The 22797-nt window shown below is 44.3% G+C and overlaps 1 protein-coding gene across 3 annotated transcripts in view; it reads right to left on the bottom strand.

Moving 5' to 3' along the window:
• Window positions 1-22797, bottom strand: part of HHIP (hedgehog interacting protein) — a 124515-nt gene that overhangs the window by 2674 nt on the left and 99044 nt on the right. For all 3 annotated transcript variants that reach the window (XM_090036317.1, XM_090036318.1, XM_090036316.1), the window contains exon 12: window positions 3145-3293. In XM_090036317.1, the coding sequence (XP_089892443.1) occupies window positions 3145-3293 (149 nt within the window). The remainder of the gene's footprint in view (window positions 1-3144; window positions 3294-22797) is intronic.

Genomic DNA, 22797 nt, shown 5'->3' with positions numbered 1-22797 from the left:
AACAATTAAATGAGAATTTTCTGAAAATAAAACTCATATATAAAATGAGTTGCATGTCTCAATTAACTATTGTTATTGGGATTGTTTTAGTGGTTTGAGGTCTCAACTGGAATGAGAACAATATTACTAAGTGTTGTGTAGTATGTAATGCTGTGTGTGATGTGGTCAAGTCACAATCCCTGCGTTGAAGAACTTTCTGTTGTTTTTTTCTAAGTTGCAAATTCTGAACCATATCATATCCTGCTTTCAACTTGTATGAAGGGGACAGATGACTAATGATCTCTATTAGGCTCACAGCATGTACATCAGAGAGTTTATTTCTTAGCTCCTCAAGAAGAGGGGGCTATAGAGTGGGCATCATCCCCTACATCTACAGAGTTTGGGAATTTGAGTCCAAACTTGCTGAATTTCGGGTTTCTGTGTGAGAGTTTGCCATCCTGCTCTAGTTCGTGAAGCTGTTTTCTCCTCTGGAGATCTGCTACCATTGGGATTGTCTTATTGGATGTTGTCTTCCAGCTTCCTTGCTTGAGCTATCACTGGTTTCAGCACACCCCTAGGTTTAGGATTAGGTTATCATTTTATGCCTTCTTGGATGCCATAGCCATCATAAACGGTACTAGTTATATTGTGGGTCACAAATAAAAATTGGACCATAGATATTTTTCAAAGTGGCTTTTTAAAAAAGAGAAAAAGTTCTTGGCAAGAACATGCTGGAACTGAGACTAAAAATGTATAAACTAGAGAAACATCAGTGAATTATAACTGAATAATTTTACAGTTTTCAGGCATGCTTTGTTCTGAATAAGGTCCTTTTTAAAAAGTGCACTAACCTAAGAGGCTAACTTAGAGGACCAAAAAACTACATAAAATTCTCTGAGTTTAAAGTATGCAATCCTTCTTGAGCAGGTGACTTATAATTAAATCAATAATAACTGTGTGTGTAGCTGATGTCAGTTCAGACATTTAGAGTGGAATTCCTTTTCCATATTTATGCCTACCTGGCAGTTTTCTTGCCACATACCAGTCTGGTTTTGGCTCTGCCTTTGGGCTCTGGATGTGTCAGTATTCATATGTAAACGGAATATGTATAGTAGGGCTATGCACTGGCAGGGCATGAGCATGGCTGTAAACATGCATAAGTCTAGCAAAAGGTGGAGAATAAGCACCCTCCCACATTTTAGACTCAGTAGATGGGTAGTTGGGGGACTCACCCGGGAACCTGAAGAAGCTGAAGGAAGCCCCCATCTTGCCCAGAGTGGGGCTGAGTTTGCATTTTTGAGGCCCCCGCTATATGTCACTTATATCATGCAATTAATGGTTAATCTCACAATGAATTTAGAATGGACATACATGCAAAGTAATTATCACAGGAGAAAAATGACTATCTAACTATAAAAAGAGCCAGCCAGCTATAAAGTTAGTGCTTGAAAACGTGTAACAACTCTACAGCTAGTTTATATCCAGCTTTAATTTGAATGTGCAGGTCCAAGGAGGTGATCCTTCCCCTCTATGCGGCATTGGTCAGGCCACAGTTGGAGTACTGCGTCCAGTTCTGGGCGCCGCACTTCAAGAGGGATGTCGACGGCATCAAAAGGGTCCAGAGGAGGGCCACTCGTATGATCAGGGGACAGCAGGGCAGGCCCTATGAGGACAGGCTGCGGGATCTGAACCTGTTCAGCCTCCAAAAGAGAAGGCTGAGGGGGGATCTTGTGGCCTGTTATAAACTAGTCAGGGGGGATCAGCAGGCATTGGGGGAGTCACTGTTCCCCCGAGCACTGCCAGGAGTGACCAGGAATAACGGTCACAAGCTGGCAGAGGGTAGGTTTAGGTTAGGTATCAGGAGGCGCTAGTTCACGGTCAGGGCAGCTAGGGTCTGGAACCAGCTTCCAAGAGAAGTGGTGCTGGCTCCTACCCTGGGGGTGTTTAAGAGGAGGTTAGATGAACATCTTGCTGGGGTCGTTTGACCCCAGTACTCTTTCCTGTCATGGCAGGGGGTCGGACTAGATGATCTGCTCAGGTCCCTTCCGACCCTACAAACTATGAAACTCTGAAACTATGTGTAGCAGGGCCTTGACTTCCCAGTATAGTACTCTGACCACCATGCCACAGAAGCATCAGTTTGGAAGGGACTTCAGTGTTCATCTGGTTCAACCTCCTCCATGAATAAGGAATGCTATTTCTAAATCATCCTTGGCAAATCCTTATCCAGCCTCCTCTTAGAAACCTCCAGTCAAGGAGATTCTCCAACTTCCACCGTCTTAGTGTGCTAACAGTAAGAAAGTTTTTTTTCCTGGAAATCTAATCTAAATCACTTTGCTGCAATTTAAAGCCATTGCTTTATGTCCTGCCCTCTGCAGCAAAAAAGAACAATTGTTCTTCCTCTTCTTTATTTCATATATTTGAAAACTGTTATCACATTTCCCCTTAATCTTCCTTTCTCTCAGCTAAACATACATGATTCTCTTAGGTTTTTTCACATGGCTTGCCTGCCAAGCGCTTTGGAAAGTCAGTCATTATCCACATTCCTTTCCACTGCTCCTTTCTGAAGCTGAACCATTGCCCCTTGCATTTAATTGTTATTGGCTAAAATAGATGGAGAACTACACAGTGGGGAATATTAATCCCTTTTGGGCTAGAACCCAGCACTTGCTTCCTTCAAGGCCAGCATAGCCTTGGCCTTCCTATATTGCTCTTTACTTATTCAGCCATGGCCCTCCTATATTGCTCTTTACTTCCTGGACCAACATATTTTCAAACAAAGTGCCCCAAACCACGTATACAGCCAGGGGACTATTTAGATGCACAAAAAGACACTGAATTCCAACCTCAATGCATACTATTGGAATTCCCTTCTTATTTTAAATGCAACTTGGCTGAATGAGAAAATAGGAGTATATTGTGGCCTACAATATTACTGCCATTAAATACGGAGTTGTAGATATTGGATTTTGTATTGCAGCCTTAGCTCTTATTGTAGCTTTGCTTTCTACTTAGTATTATACTGTAGCCTTACCAGAGGATCAAAATTCCTGTTTGAGCTACACATTTAGAAGCAACAGTACAATTTATTAGATTTTTTTTCTCAGCTTGTCTTTAAAGGCTATTTTGGCAGTTTCACCCATTGCTGTGACTCTAAATACTAACCAGTTCTGCAGAATTCTCCTTCCCAGCCTTGATTACAGCAGCATTTTCCGGTGGGAGTGCAGTGCCCATTCCGACAATGCCTTGAGCATTCAGATGTCAGTATCTGTGCAGACTGAGCTGTTCTTTTGCACTCTTCAGGGACTAAAGGTCTGTAGAAAAATATACGAGCCAAAAACATATTTCAAAGTCAGGGTCAAGGGGAGAAAAATGCTTTCACACATGAAATTAAGAAAGGTTCCTTTTTTCTCTTTCTCCAGAGAAAGCTGTTTAAATTGGTATATACAGAAAAAACCCTCAAAGTTCTTGCACAGAAAACATAGATGGATAATGTCAGTGAAAACAAAACTCTTTTCAACTTACAAGGATAGTATGAATGTTCACAGATGTAATATTTTTAAGACTTTGTTTTGAATGAGAAGCATCTATTCTTGCATTGTCTGAGGCACTGTCAGTGACTATAAAAGCAAACTGCATGCCCTTTTCTTATTAATAGTTTGATACTCTCCTGGTTGATGAAAATGCTAGCTTTCCACTTGACTTTAGTGTGAATTAGACTAGACACTAAAAGAAAGTGTCATTGTCCTGTAGCCATAAGTCAAAGAAAGATGGGATGTTTTATGTTATGGTAAAATACAATACGACTTATTCTTCTGTTATATAACACCTTTCATTTAAAAATTCCTTCTGAGGTAATTTGCAGAATTAAATAATACTGAGATTGACTACAGGCAGAAGCAAGAACCATTTCCTTGCTGAGCAGTCTATCACATCAAAGCATACAACAACACTGAGCCTTTGAGAGGTGACCACAAGGAATTCAAAAAGCAGATTTTCTCCTATAAGGCCTTATATAGTTTTTTGACCTTTTATCTGAGGAGCTGCTTCCTTTTCTCATAAGCCATATTGCCACTGTTGCAATCAGCTCACCAAAAAATGGATCTACATGAGAGAGATACTGGATCTGCCTCTTCCATTGGAAGATACTAGGCACGTCTACATATACATTAATGCTCATTAAGTTTAGTACCTGTAATAAAAGGTACTAACTCAATATTCAGTAACCAGAACTACTGTGTAGCACATGGTCTTTTAGTGGTGCTATTGCGCAGTAGACTAATCCTACTGCACATTAGTGTATTAGCATGTCTTTTGTCATGATGCACTAATGCACAGTAGAATTAGCCTATGGTACATTTAGCATCTCACATAGATGTGCCCACCGAATCCTAGAATTCACTTTCTGTTTGGTTCCTCACAACCTGGTATTTATGAGTGTTATGGGCACACTGCAAAGTTCACCTTCACTTACAGCCATTTAGAGAAACTGAGGGTTCACAGTTGAAGAAGCTGAAGACTGATGATTTAACTGAAATCCTATGGCAGAGTTATGGGAAGGCAATGGTGTTAGCATCTCGGTTTCTTGTGGGAGATTTAAAAAGTCATATTTGTAATATGTGTATATATATGTGTGTGTGTGTGTGTGTGTGTGTGTGTGTATGTTTCTATAGTAATGATTACTTGAGTATTGAATTGTGTGATTTAAATTTTTAGAGGTGAATGGATACTTGAGAAACCAAACAACAGTAAAATAATAATAGGTGAAGGAGACAGAAAAGAGTTATAATGAAGGCAGAAGGTCTTTCTGAGAGAACTGGAAAGAGATTAAAAGATTCTCATCAACAATGACAGGGTAGAGGGAAGAGGACACTAGATAAGTGGAGGCAAGTAGAAGAGCAGCAAAGGTAAATAGGAATTATGTGTGGTCTGATAAAAGATATCACCCTAAAAAAATCCTTGCCTTTTGTGTGGATTTCAAGTGTAATTTAAAAATCAATTCCATTATGAAAAGCTGCTTAGTAAAATGGCATGTGGATATCAGTTTTATTATCTCATTGATATCCGAAGCAAATGATCAGTTTAAGAATAAAGAGAAATCTTGTTCTAACTGCCAGCTCTGTAAACTCAACCCAAGGTCTGACTTCTCCTTGGCACATGTATTGTCATAGTTTCTGCAGACAAAATTTTACCTTCATCTGTGTAAGTGCACATCTACTTTCTACAAGTTGCCTTCTCTGGGGTTAAACTGGTATAGCCAAAGAAAGACTATAGCTCTGCAATTATAATTTAGTTTACAAATCTGCTAAAAACCTACCATATTCACTGAAATATAAGACAGCCTTGAAAATAAGACATCTTCTGCAATAATTATGTGCTATGTATGGGAAATTTATAATTATGTTATAATTTTTCAGGTATAGAATTGAATTATTGGGGGTTTGCCTTGAATTTGTCCCCTTCCCACTGTTACAGCAGGGATCCCCTACCCTCCATAAATGCTGACCTCGTGAAGGAACACCTTGAGAAGCTGGATACCTTTAAGTCAGCCGGCCCTGACAATCTGCACCCCAGGGTACTCAAGGAGCTGGCGAGCGTCATAGCCCAGCCCCTGGCACGGTTCTTTGAAAACTCCTGGCGCTCTGGTGTAGTGCCTGAAGACTGGAAGAAGGCCAATGTGGTGCCGATCTTCAAGAAAGGGAGGAGAGTGGATCCGGCTAACTACAGGCCCATTAGCCTGACTTCTATCCTGGGGAAGATCTTAGAAAAGTTTATTAAGGAGGCCATCCTTGATGGACTGGCCCAGGCTAACATTCTAAGGGACAGCCAGCATGGGTTTGTTGCGGGTAGGTCTTGTTTGACCAATCTCATTTCCTTCTATGACCAGGTGACCTATCACCTGGACAAGGGAGAAGAGATTGATGTCATATATCTTGACTTCAAAAAAGCTTTTGATCTGGTATCCCATGATCACTTCTTGGCCAAACTGGCCAGTTGTGGCCTTGGCTCCACCACGATCCACTGGCTAGGAAACTGGCTCCGTGGTCGGACCCAGAGGGTTGTGATTGATGGCAGTCACTCATCATGGTGCCCTGTGACCAGTGGGGTCTCTCAAGGCTCTGTCCTTGGACCCCTACTGTTCAACATCTTCATTAATGATGTGGACATTGGAGTCAGGAGTGGACTGGCCAAGTTCGCCGATGACACCAAACTTTGGGGCAAAGCATCCACGCCAGAAGATAGGTGGGTGATCCAGGCTGACCTGGACAAGCTCAGCAAATGGGCAGATGAGAACCTGATGGTGTTTAACACCGAAAAATGCAAGGTTCTCCACCTTGGGAGGAAAAACCTGCAGCATCCTTATAGGCTCGGCAGTGCTACGTTGGATAGCACTACAGAAGAAAGAGACTTGGGGGTCATCATTGACCACAAGATGAACATGAGCCTGCAATGCGATGCTGTGGCTAGTAAAGCGACCAAAACGCTGGCGTGCATCCATAGATGCTTCTTGAGCAAATCCCAGGACGTCATTCTCCCCTTGTACTCGGCCTTGGTGAGGCCGCAGCTGGAGTACTGCGTCCAGTTTTGGGCTCCACAATTCAAAAAGGATGTGGAGAAGCTTGAGAGAGTCCAGAGGAGAGCCACACGCATGATCAGAGGTCAGGAAAACAGATCTTACGATGACAGGCTGAGAGCCATGGGACTCTTTAGCCTGGAAAAGTGTAGGCTCAGGGGTGATCTGATGGCCACCTATAAGTTTATCAAGGATGACCACCAGGATCTGGGGGAATATTTGTTCACCAGAGTGCCCTAAGGGATGACGAGGTCGAACGGTCACAAACTCCTGCAAGACCGTTTCAGGCTGGACATAAGGAAGAATTTCTTTACTGTCCGAGCCCCCAAGGTCTGGAACAGTCTGCCAGCGGAGGTGGTTCAAGCACCTACATTGAACACCTTCAAGAGTAAATTGGATGCTTATCTTGCTGGGATCCTATGACCCCAGCTGACTTCCTGCCCTTTGGGCAGGGGGCTGGACTCGATGATCTCCCAAGGTCCCTTCCAGCCCTGATGTCTATGAAATTTATGAAAAATGAATCTGGAAAATCAGATCGCTCCCTACCCCTCTTCCCCTGCTTACTCCCCTACCAACTTCCCCTGCAGCCCCTTCCCTCCCTCCTCACTGTCTGACTCTGCTGTCTCTGGAAGTGAGGCACAAATTTGCAAACACTGGCCTTGGTGGGGGGAGGAACCATTCCTGTAATGGCCTGCATATAGGAGTATTATTATAGGTACCTATAGACTTAGTTCATCTAGAATTGATGCAGTTTACTTCATTTGAAACTGCTACAATTTTTAGCACAGGTACTCTATAAACACACTTTTAAGCAGCACTTTTGTACCTATTTCTATATACTACAAACCATCCATTTTTTTGTAAAAAAATTTGTCTCTCAGGCCAAATCAGTCAAATTAATTCTGAGTTTCATCCACTGAACAGAGCCCAGTGGTTCACACCCATGTGGTGTTACCACTGGCAAATATCTTCCCTCCCAGACTCTTCAGCCTGCAGTTTCAGATGCTCCCAAATCCATGGCAAGCATCCTACATGCAGGCCCCAAGCCCAGAGGTCTTAAGATTTGGATGCTACCAAAAGGCCAAAGAAGCAAGCTAGGGAGAAATCTCCCATCTCCATAGAATGGGCAAGTATCTGAGATCCTCCCATTGAGAGACTATGGTAGAGTCTCGTAGGGAGGCCCATCCACAGTGCACTGGACAGGTCTCAACCCTTTGCTACACAAAGTACAAACAATGCATTGTATTAGTCCAAAGCCAAAAGCTCATAATTTACCACATACAGGTTTCCCTCACTTTATGTGGGTTCTGTATATGCAAATTCATTCATATACAATGACCCTTTCTATACCCAAATTTTGTTATATGTGAGGTAAATTCACTCTTATGCGATTGGCATAGGCGTGCTCCCCACTCCCCCAAGCAGGTAAGTCTGTGGCAGGAAGGGAAAGGGCCAGGGGACCAGGGCCCCACTCACTCCAGCCCCTCTCGCAGCAGCCCCAGGAGCAGCCAGTGCCAGCTGCCTGCAACCATTGGGCTGTGCTGTGCCCCGAACCCCTCAGGGCTCCGCTTGTCCCATTCGCCCCAGCCCCTAGGCTGTGCCATGGTGTGGTCCAGGCAGCTGGCATAAGCTGCTCCCAGGGCCACTGCAGCAGGGGCTGGTTTGAGTGGGGACAAGAGGAGGCCTGGGGGCATGGAGCGTGGTGCAGCTTGTCTCCACTCACCCCAGCCCGCTGCAGCAGCCCCAGAAATGGTCAATGCCAGCTGCCTGCACCATGGCACAGTGCAGCCCAGGGGCTGGGGCCGGGGGGGCAAGCAGAGTCCTGGGGAGTTCAGGGCATGGTGCAACCCAGCAACCCAGCAGCTGCAGGTAGCCGGTGTCAGCCGCTCCTGGAGATGCTGCTGCAGGGGCTGGGTTGAATGTGGACAAGCTGTGCTACTCCCTGTGCCCCCAGGGGCTCTACTTGTTCCCAGTCACCCCAGCCAGTGCTGCAGCAGCCTGGGGAATGGCCAATGCCAGCTGTGGAGGGAACTGTCAGTGGGTGCGGAGTGGGGGGCGGGGGGCCACAGGTCTTGTTGCTATGCTCACCCCAGGAGGGCTGCAGGCTGGGGGACTGCACCAGACTCTTCCTGGGGAGCATGTCCCCCCAGATCTGTGTGCTGAATGAGACCAGGGTGCTACCCGTCCAAAGCGCCAGGAAAAACCCAGTGTGCTCTCCTCCTGCACACAGATCCAGGAGCATGCACCCCCTGGGAAGAGCCCAGCACAGCCTCTCAGCCTGCAGCCCTCCTGGCATGCATGTAGCAGAAAGAGCCGTGCCCCCCCTGCCCTGCACCCACTGACAGTTCCCCCCACTTTGCTACCTGCTGCAGCCCTGGGAGTGGCCAACGTAACCTGCCTGCTGCTCTTGGGCTGTGCTGCGCCCCTCCCCTCACCCTTTCCCTAGCCCCAGCTTCACTCTCTCCCACCTCACTGGGGTGAGAATGTCTCCCTATTTGTTACCTTCTAAACTGGGTTCCCTTGATACAAATTCAATTTATGTGCAATTTTCCGGGAACGCATGTAGCGCAAAAAGTGAGGGAATACTGTAGTTCATTGGGCTGGGTCCCAGCAGAGATAACAGCATTTCAAGCCATAGTGACCCCACAGCGGAGCACTGCTTAGTATGTTTGCATAAGTAGAGAAACAGAAAAGAAAGATGAAGAAGAAGATAGGATCAACAGTGGAAGTAGCCATGATGACAGAGGCAGCAGCAAAGAAGGTGACGGGGAGACGATCAAGGCCAAAGGTAAGACAGGAGCAGAGGAGAATGGGAGATAAAACAGGGACAGTAGGAGAAGGTATGTCGGACAAGAGGCAGAAAGTGGCAGAAGCATGGTGGAATACTGGCCCACTGGGAGCAGCATGGTGGGAAGACACAAAGATGCACTGAGAGATGTCAAGGACGACTGGAAATTGCAGGTGAAAGTAACATCAACTGGTGATGGGATGCAGACAGGACTGATGATGAACAAATATGAGTTCATAGGAAAGGTACTGTTTGAAATATTAGAGGGACATGCAGAACATCTCACCAGCCTGATTGCCTTCCAAAACAGGAAGACTTGGGAGTTCACTTACTGGAACAGTGAACAGTATGAAAATTTTTTTTTTCCAAGTTAGGGATTTCATAGATTTCATAGACATTAGGGCTGGAAGGGACCTCAAAAAAACATGCAGAGGAATGTTGGAGGGAGGAATTATGAGGGATAAAGTTTATAGCAGAAGAAAAGTCAAGGGAACGAATGACTACAGTAAGAATTTATATGAATTTATTAGCGGCAGAAGACAGAAAAATGGATGGAATTGCATGTGTAAAGAGTAACGTGCGTAGAGAAGGTGCAGGAAAAATATGACATTTGGATGGAGTCATGGAGGGAACGCGTTGTGTTGAGAGCAAACAAGTGGAGTCCCGGTGGGGTGCAGCATCTCCTGTCTGTGACACAGCTGGGGCCCCACTGGGGTTTTATAATATACCATGAGCAATCAAAGCAATGCAGCAAATGTAGCAAGGAGAGACGTAACCACACACAGTCCCCTCCTGGTATGTTGCAGATGTGAAGGGAAGGGGACATAAAACTGCAGAGTGCCAGGAGTCCCTGAAATGCACCAACTGTAGCAGGGAGAGACATCTATTCCATAGGTGTCCCAAAGCTGTGCAAGCAAGGTCAAACCCCCTGAGAACAGTGTGAATTAGAAAGGGACAGTGGGGGAGAAGAGGAGGATGAGAGTGAAAATGGTGGATGAAACCCCACAGGCAAGAGGAAAGAGGGAAGTGTAATATTTGTAACTGAGGCAGCTCTAAAAGAAACAGAAGAAAGAGGAGACGGGGAAGTGGGAGAGAGCTCAGACACGGCGGTGAAGAAATCAAACAAGCGGAAGAAATGGAGGTGGAACAACCATCCATGCCAGTAAAAGAGCCTGTGAGTCTGGGAGGGAAAAGGAAGAAAATACAGTGGAAGAAAATCAGGAAAAAGAAACCTGAAAACAAGGGGAATGAGTTGGAGTCAGAGCTAGAGAGCAGTTTCCTGCTATTAACTTCCCTTAGGCTCCAGCCTAGAGTGGTGAGCTGGAGGTGGGAAGCAGTGGGGAGGCAAGAAAACGGGAAAATGGATGCCTTCCTGAATGCAAAGGCAGTCGGGCAGCTTGGGAAAGCAACAGGCATGGGAGTAGGGGATGGGGAGGAGTCAACTGCAGTGAGCAGCACTTCTGGTGAACATTAAAAGGGCAGGCACACTCTTTTTAAAATAAGCACAATGGCACAGATTATAGCATCTATTAATGTCAGGAGCATACTGAAAAGGAAAAGATGGGAATGGATCAAACTAATGTTAAAGCAAGTAAGAGTGGAGCTAATCTGCCTACAAGAATGTGGGATACTGGGGGAAAGGGATTAGAAGTGCTTTGAGAAAAGGTGGAGATGGAGACCACCCTGGTGGTCAGGGGCAAATGAAAGCCAAGCAGTTGGAGTGGCAATACTACTCAAAAATCCAGAGGTGAAAGCAAAGCAGATGGAAGACAAAGCAGGTGGAAAAGGTGATGATAAGGAAACGGCAAATACTCTGGTTATGGTTTGGAAGGACACTGTCCTTTACTGGAAAAGTGGCTGTGTTTAACGCTGTGCTGCTGCCAATTATGCTCTATACGGAAATTGTATTTCCAGCCATGTGGCGGCAGATACCAAAAGTACAGAGGGAAATATGTGTGTTCTTCTGGAATGCCAAAAGAGAAAGGTTGGCTGGATCTGAACTGTACAAAGCAAGAGAGATGGGTGGGATGGGGGCTGCCAGACTTGGGATTGTTCATCAGTGCAAAATATATAAGTGCTGCATGCAAGGTGGTAATGGAAGGAGAGGAGAAAGCAGTATGTATCACCCAGTTTCATGCAGCTGTAATTTTGAGGAAATGGGGAGTGTCAGACTTCTTTAAAGGGTCCATGGGCATGGCAATGGCTAATTCATCACATTAGGATGGAAGGTTTCATGCAGAGGTATAAAATAGGGACGGTAGGGCTGGAGGTCCCGAAGCATCATAAGAAATTGATAAAAACAGTAAGGGGGAGAGACAGGATGGTGTCAGTGGCAAGCTTTACAGAAGGAGATGAAGAAGTGGAGGAAAAAGGACTGGACACATTTGTTTCTCTGAGTCAACAGAGAGGACTGATGGGAAGGGCAGAGGATTGAAACCACCAATTTCAGGTGGTTACTGAGATAACAGTTTTTCATGGGGTTCTGTATGAAGAAAAATGAGTTTTTTGTGGGAAGTTGACAGATGAAGAAAGTGGGGGGGGGCAGTGACAGGTGAGCAACTAAAAGGGGAACATGATGACCTAGCATGGATGGTTATAAGAAATATTCTGCAAGTGAGAGAGGTGAGATGGAGATTGACAACCTCATTAAGGTGCTCAAGGGAAAGATGTGGAGAAGAAGAAATGGTGAGATGTGTTTTGGGAGTGTACATATGCAAAGCGGGTATGGGGAAGGGTCCACAGTTTTTTGCGTGTCCCCAAAATAAACCTGTTATTAGCACAGGATATGGTAGTATATGGACTCATACCAAAGGGACCAGAGGAAACGTTATTAAGGACTTCATTAGCATGTGTTAAAACTAGTTTATGGAAAGTAAGAAACCTCTGGGTTTTTAGGGGCTGTATGAACTGAAATACTACATAAATTAGGACAGGGAAGATGTGGAGAAGCAGTGGAGGAAAAAGGACTGGACACATTTGTTTCTCTGAGTCAACAGAGAGGACTGATGGGAAGGGCAGAGGATTGAAACCACCAATTTCAGGTGGTTACTGAGGTAAGAGTTTTTCATGGGGTTCTGTATGAAGAAAAATGAGTTTTTTGTGGGAAGTTGACATACGTTATTTAGGGGCTTAATAGATGTAGCTGCATGGTTTTGGATGTGTAGCTGTTTTTGTTAAATAAAGTTTTGGTAAAACAAAAATGCTCAGTATGTGAAGCTTTGGAAGTATAGGGTGACAAGTATGTTTTTAATAAAGATTGTAAATAAATAATAAAAAGGCTTCCCATCAGTATATCTACCCCATATGGGCCATGTGTTTTATAGTCATGTTCAGCATTGGCTGCATCTAATCAACTTTATAGTTGGTTTCCATTACTGAGCACATGCTGCTTTTGGCAGCAGTTTAATGATAGATAATGTATTTAGTGCCGTTTTCTTGTATGTGAATGTAAGAGGAGGGACTTTTTTCCCCATGCTGATTGGGGGTAAATAAAACCTCGTCTTATATTCAAGTAAATTCAGTGTAAGCCAAAACAGAAGAAAGAAAAAACAAACTGCCTCCCCACCCCTACTCCCAGAAAAACAAAAGCCCTTCTACTATAAATAAATTAGATCAGGATGCGCTGAGCAATAAGTTGCAGTTTTATAAATCCCCTTTTGAGAGTAGAATTGAACTTGGTTATCTTTAAATAAAGACATGATTTTGGCTGGAACTAGAAGGATGGAAAAATAAAAGCTGTTTCTATGGTCTAGGCAGTTCCTGTGTAGCTTAACTCATCTTATGTATTTTTAATATGCCTGATGCCACACAGACTGTGAGACACATTTTCTAGAAGAGACTCAATATTTTGTGCCTCATATGTTTGTCTGTCTTACTTGCAGGTCTGAATGGAAATGTACCTTCTGCAAATGAAGACGTGCCCCAGCCATTTTTAAAAAAATTTTTGGGAGCAAAGAATGGCCTCAGCAATTGCAGAGATCTTCTCTGAGATCTTTTCTTGTTGGAAATACTCAGGAATTCTATTTTTATTTTTTTAATGCTTAAACAGCACCAGCTCTATCTCATTAATGTTCCAATACAGCCAAAGGTACTGCTAAGCCTAGCAACCCATAAGTCTAGAAAGGTTAAGGCCTACCAGTTTCTACAGCCAACAGTAGACAAGAAAAAGATTTGGTTATCATTACAGCCAGAAACCTTTAACATCCCCAGGAACTCATTTACAGCTGGGTCAACAGGGGGCAGATTTTGGCATGAATCCAGGGTGAGTCTCAAATTCATATCTATGTGACTATAGGTAGATATATTTATCACTCTGCCACAGCACCCCAATCTAATATTGAACTAAAGCACATTTGGCCACTTAGATGATTTCAAATAGTTTAGTGTTGTTGATGCATGACTAAAACTGTGCCTCTTATTCTAATATCAGTTGTTAAACTGCACTCAAGTCAATAATTATTAAATCCCTAATCATTTGCTGGGGAGTTGAAAGGAAGATAGTAAAATTCTAGTTGCCAGGGTGCCTAAGGACCAGAGTAATACAAAAGCAGATTAAATAGCCCCCTTCTGCACATAGATTTAGCTGCACATGAAAAATGTTAGTGATAGTCATTATTTGTGGTATGGCAAAGCCCTGAGCAGGAGCTTGGCACCATTGTGCAATCCCATGGTGCAATCACACAGTAACAGACAGTTCCTGACCCACAATATGTACAATTTACAATCTTTAGACCTTGGAGTGGAAATTTTTAGGCACAGAAGAGTTGTTTTGAACTGGGTCGCACAAAAATAAAATTACTCCTGGAACAGAATGAGGACCCCTCTACACATGCAGGTAAAGGTGCAATGGGAACTAATGTGCAATCTACATAACTGAGCCTTCTGCTATGCTATGCATGCATGGCAGGAGGCATGATTGTGGGAGTGCAAATCAGATCCTATCATGTCTTATTGTCGGTGCAGGGGGAGCCTGATCCCGTGCAAGAAAAAAGTTCCAGTGGCTGCGATCCCCCAGCTGTGGAGGTGTGTGGGGTGTCCTCTCTGCCTAGGGGCCCTGTCAGCTAATGGGGCTCCCAGTTGTCGGGCCATGTGCTCCCGTGTCTGGTAGCCAGCATCAGCTGGGAGCATTCAGGCTTGAGGGTGCACAATCAGAGCTCTGATTGGCTGATGGGGCTTCAAGCTGCGGGAGGCACAGGCTACACATGCAAATTAAAGCTGGATAGAAACCAGCTATAAATTTAGTACACATTTTCCAGCAATACCCTCATATCTGGTTAGACCTTTTTAAGGCACCATACTTAATTTGCATGTGTAGCCAGTCTGAATTAATTGTGCAATTAATCAGGTAATTGCTTAATACATTTAACATGTAGAGGAGGCCTAAGAGCATGATCTTGCCAATGCTTAGGCATAGCATAACATTGTTTCTGTGGGGCATAAATATAGTGGATCTGTTAAATTACTGACCTACTGTCCCTCCTTTGATTCAGCACCCAATTAAGGCAGTAAGTCAAAGGAAGGACAGTGGGTAGGGCTGTTAAAACATAACTTCTATTTCTCCATAATCTCCATGTTTGGAGACACCACAACTGTAGCCAGTAAGTTGCTAAGCAGGAATACCATGGCCTGTGAAAAAGGTCCTCCCCATAGTCCCTAACCTCTTGCATGCAGATCTTGATTCCTTTCACAAGTCAGCCAAAAATGCAGCTGATAATTACTATTTATACGAGCTGAACAATTCTGGTTATCTTAAAGAGCTGTTCATATATACAGTACAGTACTGTATATCTTGCTTGTTAAAACAGGCTTCCCAGAGTCTGCACAATCATTCTAGATATACAGAACATGGAAAAAAAGCTGCATTTGGTCTTCAGGGTCCTTGTTTAATAAAGGGCTGCCATACTCAATGAACTGAGAAATGCAGTTTGTAAAACATGACATTTTTCACTTGGAGTACTGTGTTACTATTAGAAAATGAACCTATTATTTAAGACAAGTAAAGAGCTTTAACTATATGCTATGTTTTCATAGTTAGAAAATCATTCTAGTGTGAATTTTAATAATTTCATGGCATCCTTAATACGTTTCTTGACACTCCTATAAATGCAAGCAATTCAGTTGCTGTTTGTGTTGGTATTGCACTGACACTGAAATAAAACAATACAAATGAAGCATCAGATTCAGCACTAATTTCACAGAAGAAGCTGAAGTTACATCAGGGCTGAATTTGACACAATACTGAAATGATGCTTTTTACTAGATTAAAACAAACAAAATCTCTGTATGTGTTCAAATGCTGACTGATGTCAGGAAATCCTGACTGATGTAAAGGGTTTCTTGTACTTTCACTGCTGGGTGGGTATGTGATTATTTTACTCTAGTTATTATTGAGTCTACTAGTTTGAATGAAAATAAAATGACATGCAAACATGCAATAGTAAAACGTATCCTAACTTTCCTGCTTTTCAGGGAAAAATTCAAAGGAAAGCAAGTTTGTTTCATTGTAATTTACTCCTTGTCACAGAATAAATATAGCATTTCTTCAGGTATAGTTTCTAAAATAAAAATGTACCTTAAGTACTGGGAGATATGCCAAAAGCTCGTTAGTTGTTTCTAGATTTACTGCATGGGAATAATGTGGAAAAAGCCCCACTGCTTTTAGATTTAAATTCAGCAACATATCAAATTTATTCTTATATGGTATACTTGTTCATGACCTCTAGTCTTAAGAAATTTTGTCATGTTTGAAAACTAGTCCCTAGTGGAGCCTGTATCAATGTTAATAGCTAAGAGGTCAATGCAACTGCTAAACAGTTTGTATTACTGTCAGGGTGGTCATGAAAACAACACCTGCTGCATGAGCACTTGGCAGCTGGGTCAACAGGCACTGTGGGAATTTATCAATTTAGGGGGCCACTTGCATAACACTTTGACTGATGAATTGGGAATGACTGGCTTACTGGGTTAAAGCTGCTCTATTATGTATGACTTTCTTTAGGATGGCAGAGGAATTGGCTTCCTGCAGGCTCCAGAAAATAGGCCAAAGATAAACTGAACTATTTTTTCCTTATAAAGTGATATAAAGTGAAACCTCCTTAATGGCCTGTGTTACAGTAAGAAAATGGGAGGGAGGGGGTAGAGGGAAAGAACCCCAAACCAAAAATAAATAAATAAATGAAAACCTTTACAGTTGAAGTGCAATGTTATGTGATTGAAAACAAAAATCCCCAGTTTTTCCATAGTGGCTACAAAGGAGTTTTTGTGGAATACTTTTGTAAAGTGAAACTCTCTAGACTGGCATTTGCAGAGCTTTAATTTCTGTTTAGTATCTCTTATGGGAATAGTAACTGCATGTGGCTAGGTAAACAAGATAAGAATTTTGCATTCTAAGGCTCAGCGAAACATAATTAGACATTAATTCTACCTTTCCATTCCCTCAAATGACTTAGAGGGATAATAACTTTTTGAACAGAAGAGGATCATATGGCTGGCCTGGACGCATTCACCGGTAAAATGGCTCATTTTATTAATAACTTGTTAAAGTCTTTTAACAAGTAATTTCAGAGCATATCTATAGAACAGCACAAGGTTCTCTCCTCTGATTAATGAAGATCTCCCAAGAATGATACGTCTTATTCAATATTTTTCTTAAAAATGACAAATGAATGTCATCTGTGATAAATTAAAAACATGACTGCTGATGTTCCTGAAAAAGAGTCCCTTGAATTAATTTTGAAGCATCTGAATTAGATGAGGATAAAATCCTTCACTGTTTGGCATCAGTGCACTGATATATATACTAATATATGGTCCAGGTTTTGCAAGGGTAGAGGAGGGTCAGGAGAATGATGGCTTTGTATACCTTCAATTTCATCAACATTCTGATGCCTCTGTGGTATATCAGTGATATATTATTTTCCTATCACAAATCCTAGAAGACGGCAATTAAGGACTGGGACATAGTCATAAAGGAAGATAGAGGGATGGTTAAGGTTCAGTCCAATGGAAAGCAGAAACTATGGCTGCTTTTTCAAAAACCCAGCTGGCATTTGGAAATCCAGAACTATAGGGCACCTTACATGAGATGGACCTCTGCTCCAATGCATGTTAATTAGCACACATTGGAGCAGACTCGATTAATTTAATCTGCTGCAAGTCTGCTGGAGCATTAAACTACCCCTGCCACCATTTTGGAGCATGGGACACCGAATACATGTGAAGCTGTGGGCACTTTAATTAGAGTGGTTCTCAGAGCTCCTTTAATTAAAATGTCCCCCTCTCCACACTGGAGCACTGTATAGATGCCCACAGAGGGCAGTAGGAGGCATTCCCTTCCTATGTCCTTATGGAGCAATTGACTAGGCATCACATACTGCCCTCCTATAAAAATGAAAGGAATTCAGGAACCACCCAGGCCAAATGTTCATTTAATTTGAAATCCTGTATCTGATAGTGGCAAATAATGGTGTTTCAGAGAAAGGAAGCACCTTAAGTCTTCTGTGATGAGCAAAGACAACATGCCAAAGTATACTGCCTTTCTTCCTAATTGCACACATTGTTTGGCCCAGGTCCTGAAGCATAAGATGTGTTCCTTCCACCACAACCTTTTAAAAGCTTAGCTAGTAAAACTGAGGAGGAGGAGGATCTATATACAAATGTCTTTTCAGTAGCCTACACTGCTCTTGGCTTCAGTGATCGCTTTGCCAGTGAGCTCAATAAGTTGATTTTGGATTCTTCAGTTTTGGAAGGTACGGCCTTTTAATTTATTCAAACTGTTTCCATTGGTCATTGCAGTTAGGGACAGTAAGTGGCAATGCCCATATTACCTTCCTTAAACTATTCCAGACTAAACTCTTTCCAAATGTCTGGTCATTTTCATTGCTCTTCTCTGAATCTGTTTTATTTTATAGTCTCACAGGAGATAACGGGAGATGACATTATATAGTTATCTGTGTGTGTGTGTTGTCCTTTGCGGGTGAAGATGACTGCATCCAGCAGGGTGGGGGGAGGGGGGAAGGGAAGAAGAGAGAAAAGAAATGGGAAAGAAACAGAGAGGGAGAAAAGAGAAAAGGAGAAAAAAGGAAAAAGGAGAAAAGAGATACAGGAAAGAGAAAGGAAGGGGTGGAGGCTAGGCCATGTGGGTACGTAGGTGACTCATAAGCCTGATCTTTGCCTTGAACAATCTGCTGCAGGAAAGTGATGAGGATTGGGTATGAGAAGTCTTTGTTTTCCTGGCCATGCGTTTCCTCATTGCTTCTGCCATCCATTGCTGTTTGAAGGCTAGTGCTCCATTCTAGACTGATTCATAGATTCATAGACATAGGGTCAGAAGGGACCTTGCGGATCTTCTAGTCTGACCCCCTGCCCTGGGCAGGAGAGAAAACTGGGCTGAAATGACCCCAGCCAGGTAATTGTCAAGCCTCCTCTTAAAGACCCTGATGCCTACACAGTCAGATGGATGGCAGATTGGCTGAAGGGTCATACTCAGAGGGTGGTGGTGGATGGGTCATATTCAACCTGGGGAGAAGTGGGCAGCGGAGTGTCCCAGGACTCGGTCCTTGGGCCCGTGCTGTTCAATTTCTTTATCAGCGATTTGGATGATGGGGTGAAAAGCACCCTGTTTAAATTCGCTGATGATACCAAATTTGGGGTGAGGTGAGCACACTAGTAGGGAGGGAAAGACTGTAGCAAGACTTGGATAGGTTACAGGGGTGGGCTAGCAAAAACAGGATGCGGTTCAACACTGACAAGTGCAGGGTGCTGCACTTGGGGAGTAGTAACCAGCAGCACACTTATAAGATGGGTAACTCCATTCTTGAGAGCACGGAGGCAGAAAGGGATCTTGGAGTCATTATTGACTGCAAGATGAACATGGGCCGACAATGCGAGGTCACGGTTGGCAGGGCTAACCGGACCTTGTCGTGCATCCACAGGTGCATCTCTAGCAGGGCCAAGGAGGTGATCCTCCCCCTCTATGTGACACTGGTCAGGCCACAGCTGGAGTACTGTGTCCAGTTCTGTGTGCCCCACTTCAGGAGGGATGTGGACAACATTGAGAGGGTCCAGAGGAGGGCCACCCAAATGATCCGGGGACTACAGGGCAGACCCTACAATGAGAGACTGCGGGACCTGAACTTGTTCAGCCTTCACAAGAGAAGGCTGAGGGGGGACCTGGTGACTGTCTATAAACTCACCGGGGGGACCAGAAGGGTTTGGGAGAGACCTTGTTTCCCGTAGCGCCCCCTGGCATAACAAGGAATAATGGCCACAAGTTGTTGGAGAGGAGGTTTAGATTAGATATCCATAAGAACTGCTTCACAGTTAGGGCGGCTAGGAGCTGGAACCAACTTCCAAGGGAAGTGGTGCTGGCTCCTACCCTGGGGGTCTTTAAGAGGAGGCTTGATGCCTACCTAGCTGGGATGATTTGAGCCCAGTTTTTTTGGGGGGGGTTTTGTCCTGCCCTGGCAGGGAGTTGGACTTGAAGATCTATAAGGTCCCTTCTGACCCTACTTCTATGATTCTATGATCCCCAAGGTAGGAGCCAGCACTACTTCCCTTGGAAGTTGGTTCCAGATCCTAGCCACCCTGACTGTGAAGTAATGCCTTCTAATGTCTAGTCTGACCCTACTCTCAGACAACTTATGGCCGTTATTCCTTGTTACTCTGGGAGGAGCTCGGGGGAACAAGGTCTCTCTCATTCCCTGCTGGTCCGCCCTAGTAAGTTTATAGGTGGCCACCAGGTCCCCCTTCAGCCTTCCTTTTGTGAAGGCTGAACAGGTTAAGGTCCCGTAGCCTTTTCTTGTAGGGTCTGCCCTGCTGTCTCCGGATCATGAGAGTGGCCCTCCTTTGGACCCTCTCAATGCTGTCCACATCCCTCCTGAAGTGCAGCACCCAGAAATGGATGCAGTACTCCAACTGCAGCCTGACCAGTGTCGCATAGATGGGGAGGATCATCTCCTTGGCCCTGCTTGTGATGCACCTGTGGATGCAAGACAAGGTGCGGTTAGCCGTACTGACTGTGTCCTCGCATTGGTGGCCCATGTTCATCTTGGAATCGATAATGACTCCAGGATCGCTTTCTGCCACTGTGCTTTTGAGAAGCGAGTTCCCCAGCCTATAGGTATGCTGCTGGTTCTTACTGCCCAAGTGCAGCACCCTGCACTTGTCAGTATTGAATCCCATCCTATTCTCATTTGCCCACCTGTGTAACCTGTCCAGGTCCAGCCGTATCCTGTCCCTCCATTCCAGTGTGTCCACCTCACCCCAAATCTTGGTGTTGTTTGTGAATTTAAACAGGGTGCTTTTCACCCCCTCATCCAAATCACTAACAAAGAAATTGAACAGTATAGGCCCAAGGACTGAGCCCTGGGGGACTCCACTGCTCACATACCTCCAGGTCGAATATGACTCTTCCACCACCACTCTCTGAGTACGACCCCTCAGCCAATTTACAATCTATCTGACTGTGTAGGCATCAATGCCACAATCACCTAGTTTTTTAATGAGAATGGGGTGGGAGACAGTGTCAAAGGCCTTCCTGAAGTCCGGAAAGACTACATCCACTGCGACACCTGCGTCCAATGATTTTGTGACGTGATCATAGAAGGCAGTCAGGTTGGTCTGACAGGACCTGCCCCTAATGAAACCATGCTGGTTGACCCTGAGAATCATCCCTGCTGCTGGCCCTTCACCTCCAGGATGGACGGTCATGAGCCCTTTGCTCCCATGACTCCGGGTTGATGCTGAAACTCTTTAGGGACACCTTTAAGGTGTCCTTGTATCGCTTCTTTGGTGTGTTGTGAGAGCATACTTCATTCAACAGTTCACCATAGAAGTTCTTTGGCAGATGAGTGTCAAGCAGTCTTAAAAGGTGGCCGGCCCATCTTAGGTGCGCCAGTTTCAGTAGAATGTGAATACTGGGGACAGCTGATCTTCTGAGCACCTCAGTGTCTGGAATTCTGTCCTGCCACTTGTTCTTTACTATCTTTCACAGGCAGCACAGGTGGAAGTGGTTTAGCTTCTTGACATGATGCTGGGAGATGGTCCAGGTTTTGCAAGGGTAGAGGAGGGTCAGGAGAATGATGGCTTTGTATACCTTCAATTTCATCAACATTCTGATGCCTCTGTGGTCCCAGATCAACTTATGGAGTACGCCAAAGGCCACGCTAGTTTTCACTTGTCTCACATTGATTTCATTGTTGATGTGGACAGCACAAGAGAGTGCTGGCTAGATAGACAAACTTATTGACCATCAACAGTTGTTGGCCTTTAACTGAGAAGTGTGGTTCCTGGGGTGTCATGCCAGGTGCAGGTTGAAACATCACTTCGGTCTTCTTTGTGTTAATAGTCTGAATCTGCCGCATGCTGACGAGAAAAGTCCATGGACCATTGCATGTCAGCCTGTGAGCCTGCGCATAACGCACAGTCATTAGCAAAGAGGAAGTTGTGAAGTGTGGCTTTCTGAACTTTGGAGTTTGCTCAGAGCCTGCACAGCTTGAAGATGTTTACATCAGAATGGTTACTTGATCTCCATACCGAGGTCGTCGTCTTAGAAGGCATCCGACAGCATGGCAGAAAATAGCGTGCTGAAGAGGGTAGGTGTGAGCACACAGCCCTGCTTAACACCATTTGTGACAGGAAAGGGGTCAGATCATTTGCTATTCGCAAGGACATGGGCCATCATGCTGTTGTGGAACTGTTGAACCATATTGATGAATTCTCCGGGGCATCCGTAGTTCTTCATGATTTCCCAGAGGCCTTCGTGGTTCACCATGTTGAAGGCTTTGGTTAGGCTGATGAATCTGAGGAGAAGGTTGATGTTCTGTTCCTGGCATTTTTCTTGGAGCTGCCGGGTTGCAAACACCATGTCGGTGGTTGTGTGTCCTTTTCTGAAGCTGCATTGGCTCTCAGGCGCTAGGTCATTTAGATGGTCGGTCAGCCAGTTGAAGAGGACTCTCACAAGTATCTTGTTGGCAGTTGAGGGGACGGAGATACCCCTGTGGTTGTCACAGAGTTGGTAATTTACCTTCCTCTTGTATAGGTGGACGATGGAGGCATCCTTGAATTCTTGAGGGACTACCTCCTGTGCCCACATACTGCAGAAGATCTTGGTTAGTTTCTCCGTTACATCATGATCACTTGATTTGTAGACCTCCTCTGGAATCATGTTGACTTCAAGAGCTTTGCCACTAAATATTTGTTGTATGGCCTTTTGGACTTCTGCGAGTGTAGGTGGAGCTTCAAGCAAAGTGTTGACAGTGATTTCAGGTTGTTTGTGTATGGCATTCGTGTTTATGGAGGAGGTCTGATTGAGGATGGAGCTGAAGTGTTCAGCCCATCTCTGGAGGGATCTGTAGCATGCTAGCAGCGTGGTCCCATCAGCAGACAGCAATGAAGAGGATTTGCAGACCACAGACCGTCTTTAGGGTGTCTAAGAACATCATTGTGTTGTTTCGGT

This window comes from Crocodylus siamensis, chromosome 2 (assembly GCF_052110815.1).
Source record: "Crocodylus siamensis isolate JL-2025a chromosome 2, ASM5211081v1, whole genome shotgun sequence".
NCBI classification, from domain to species: Eukaryota; Metazoa; Chordata; order Crocodylia; family Crocodylidae; genus Crocodylus; species Crocodylus siamensis.
Note: the sequence above shows the minus strand (reverse complement) of the source record. Positions and strands in the feature narration are given on the sequence as shown.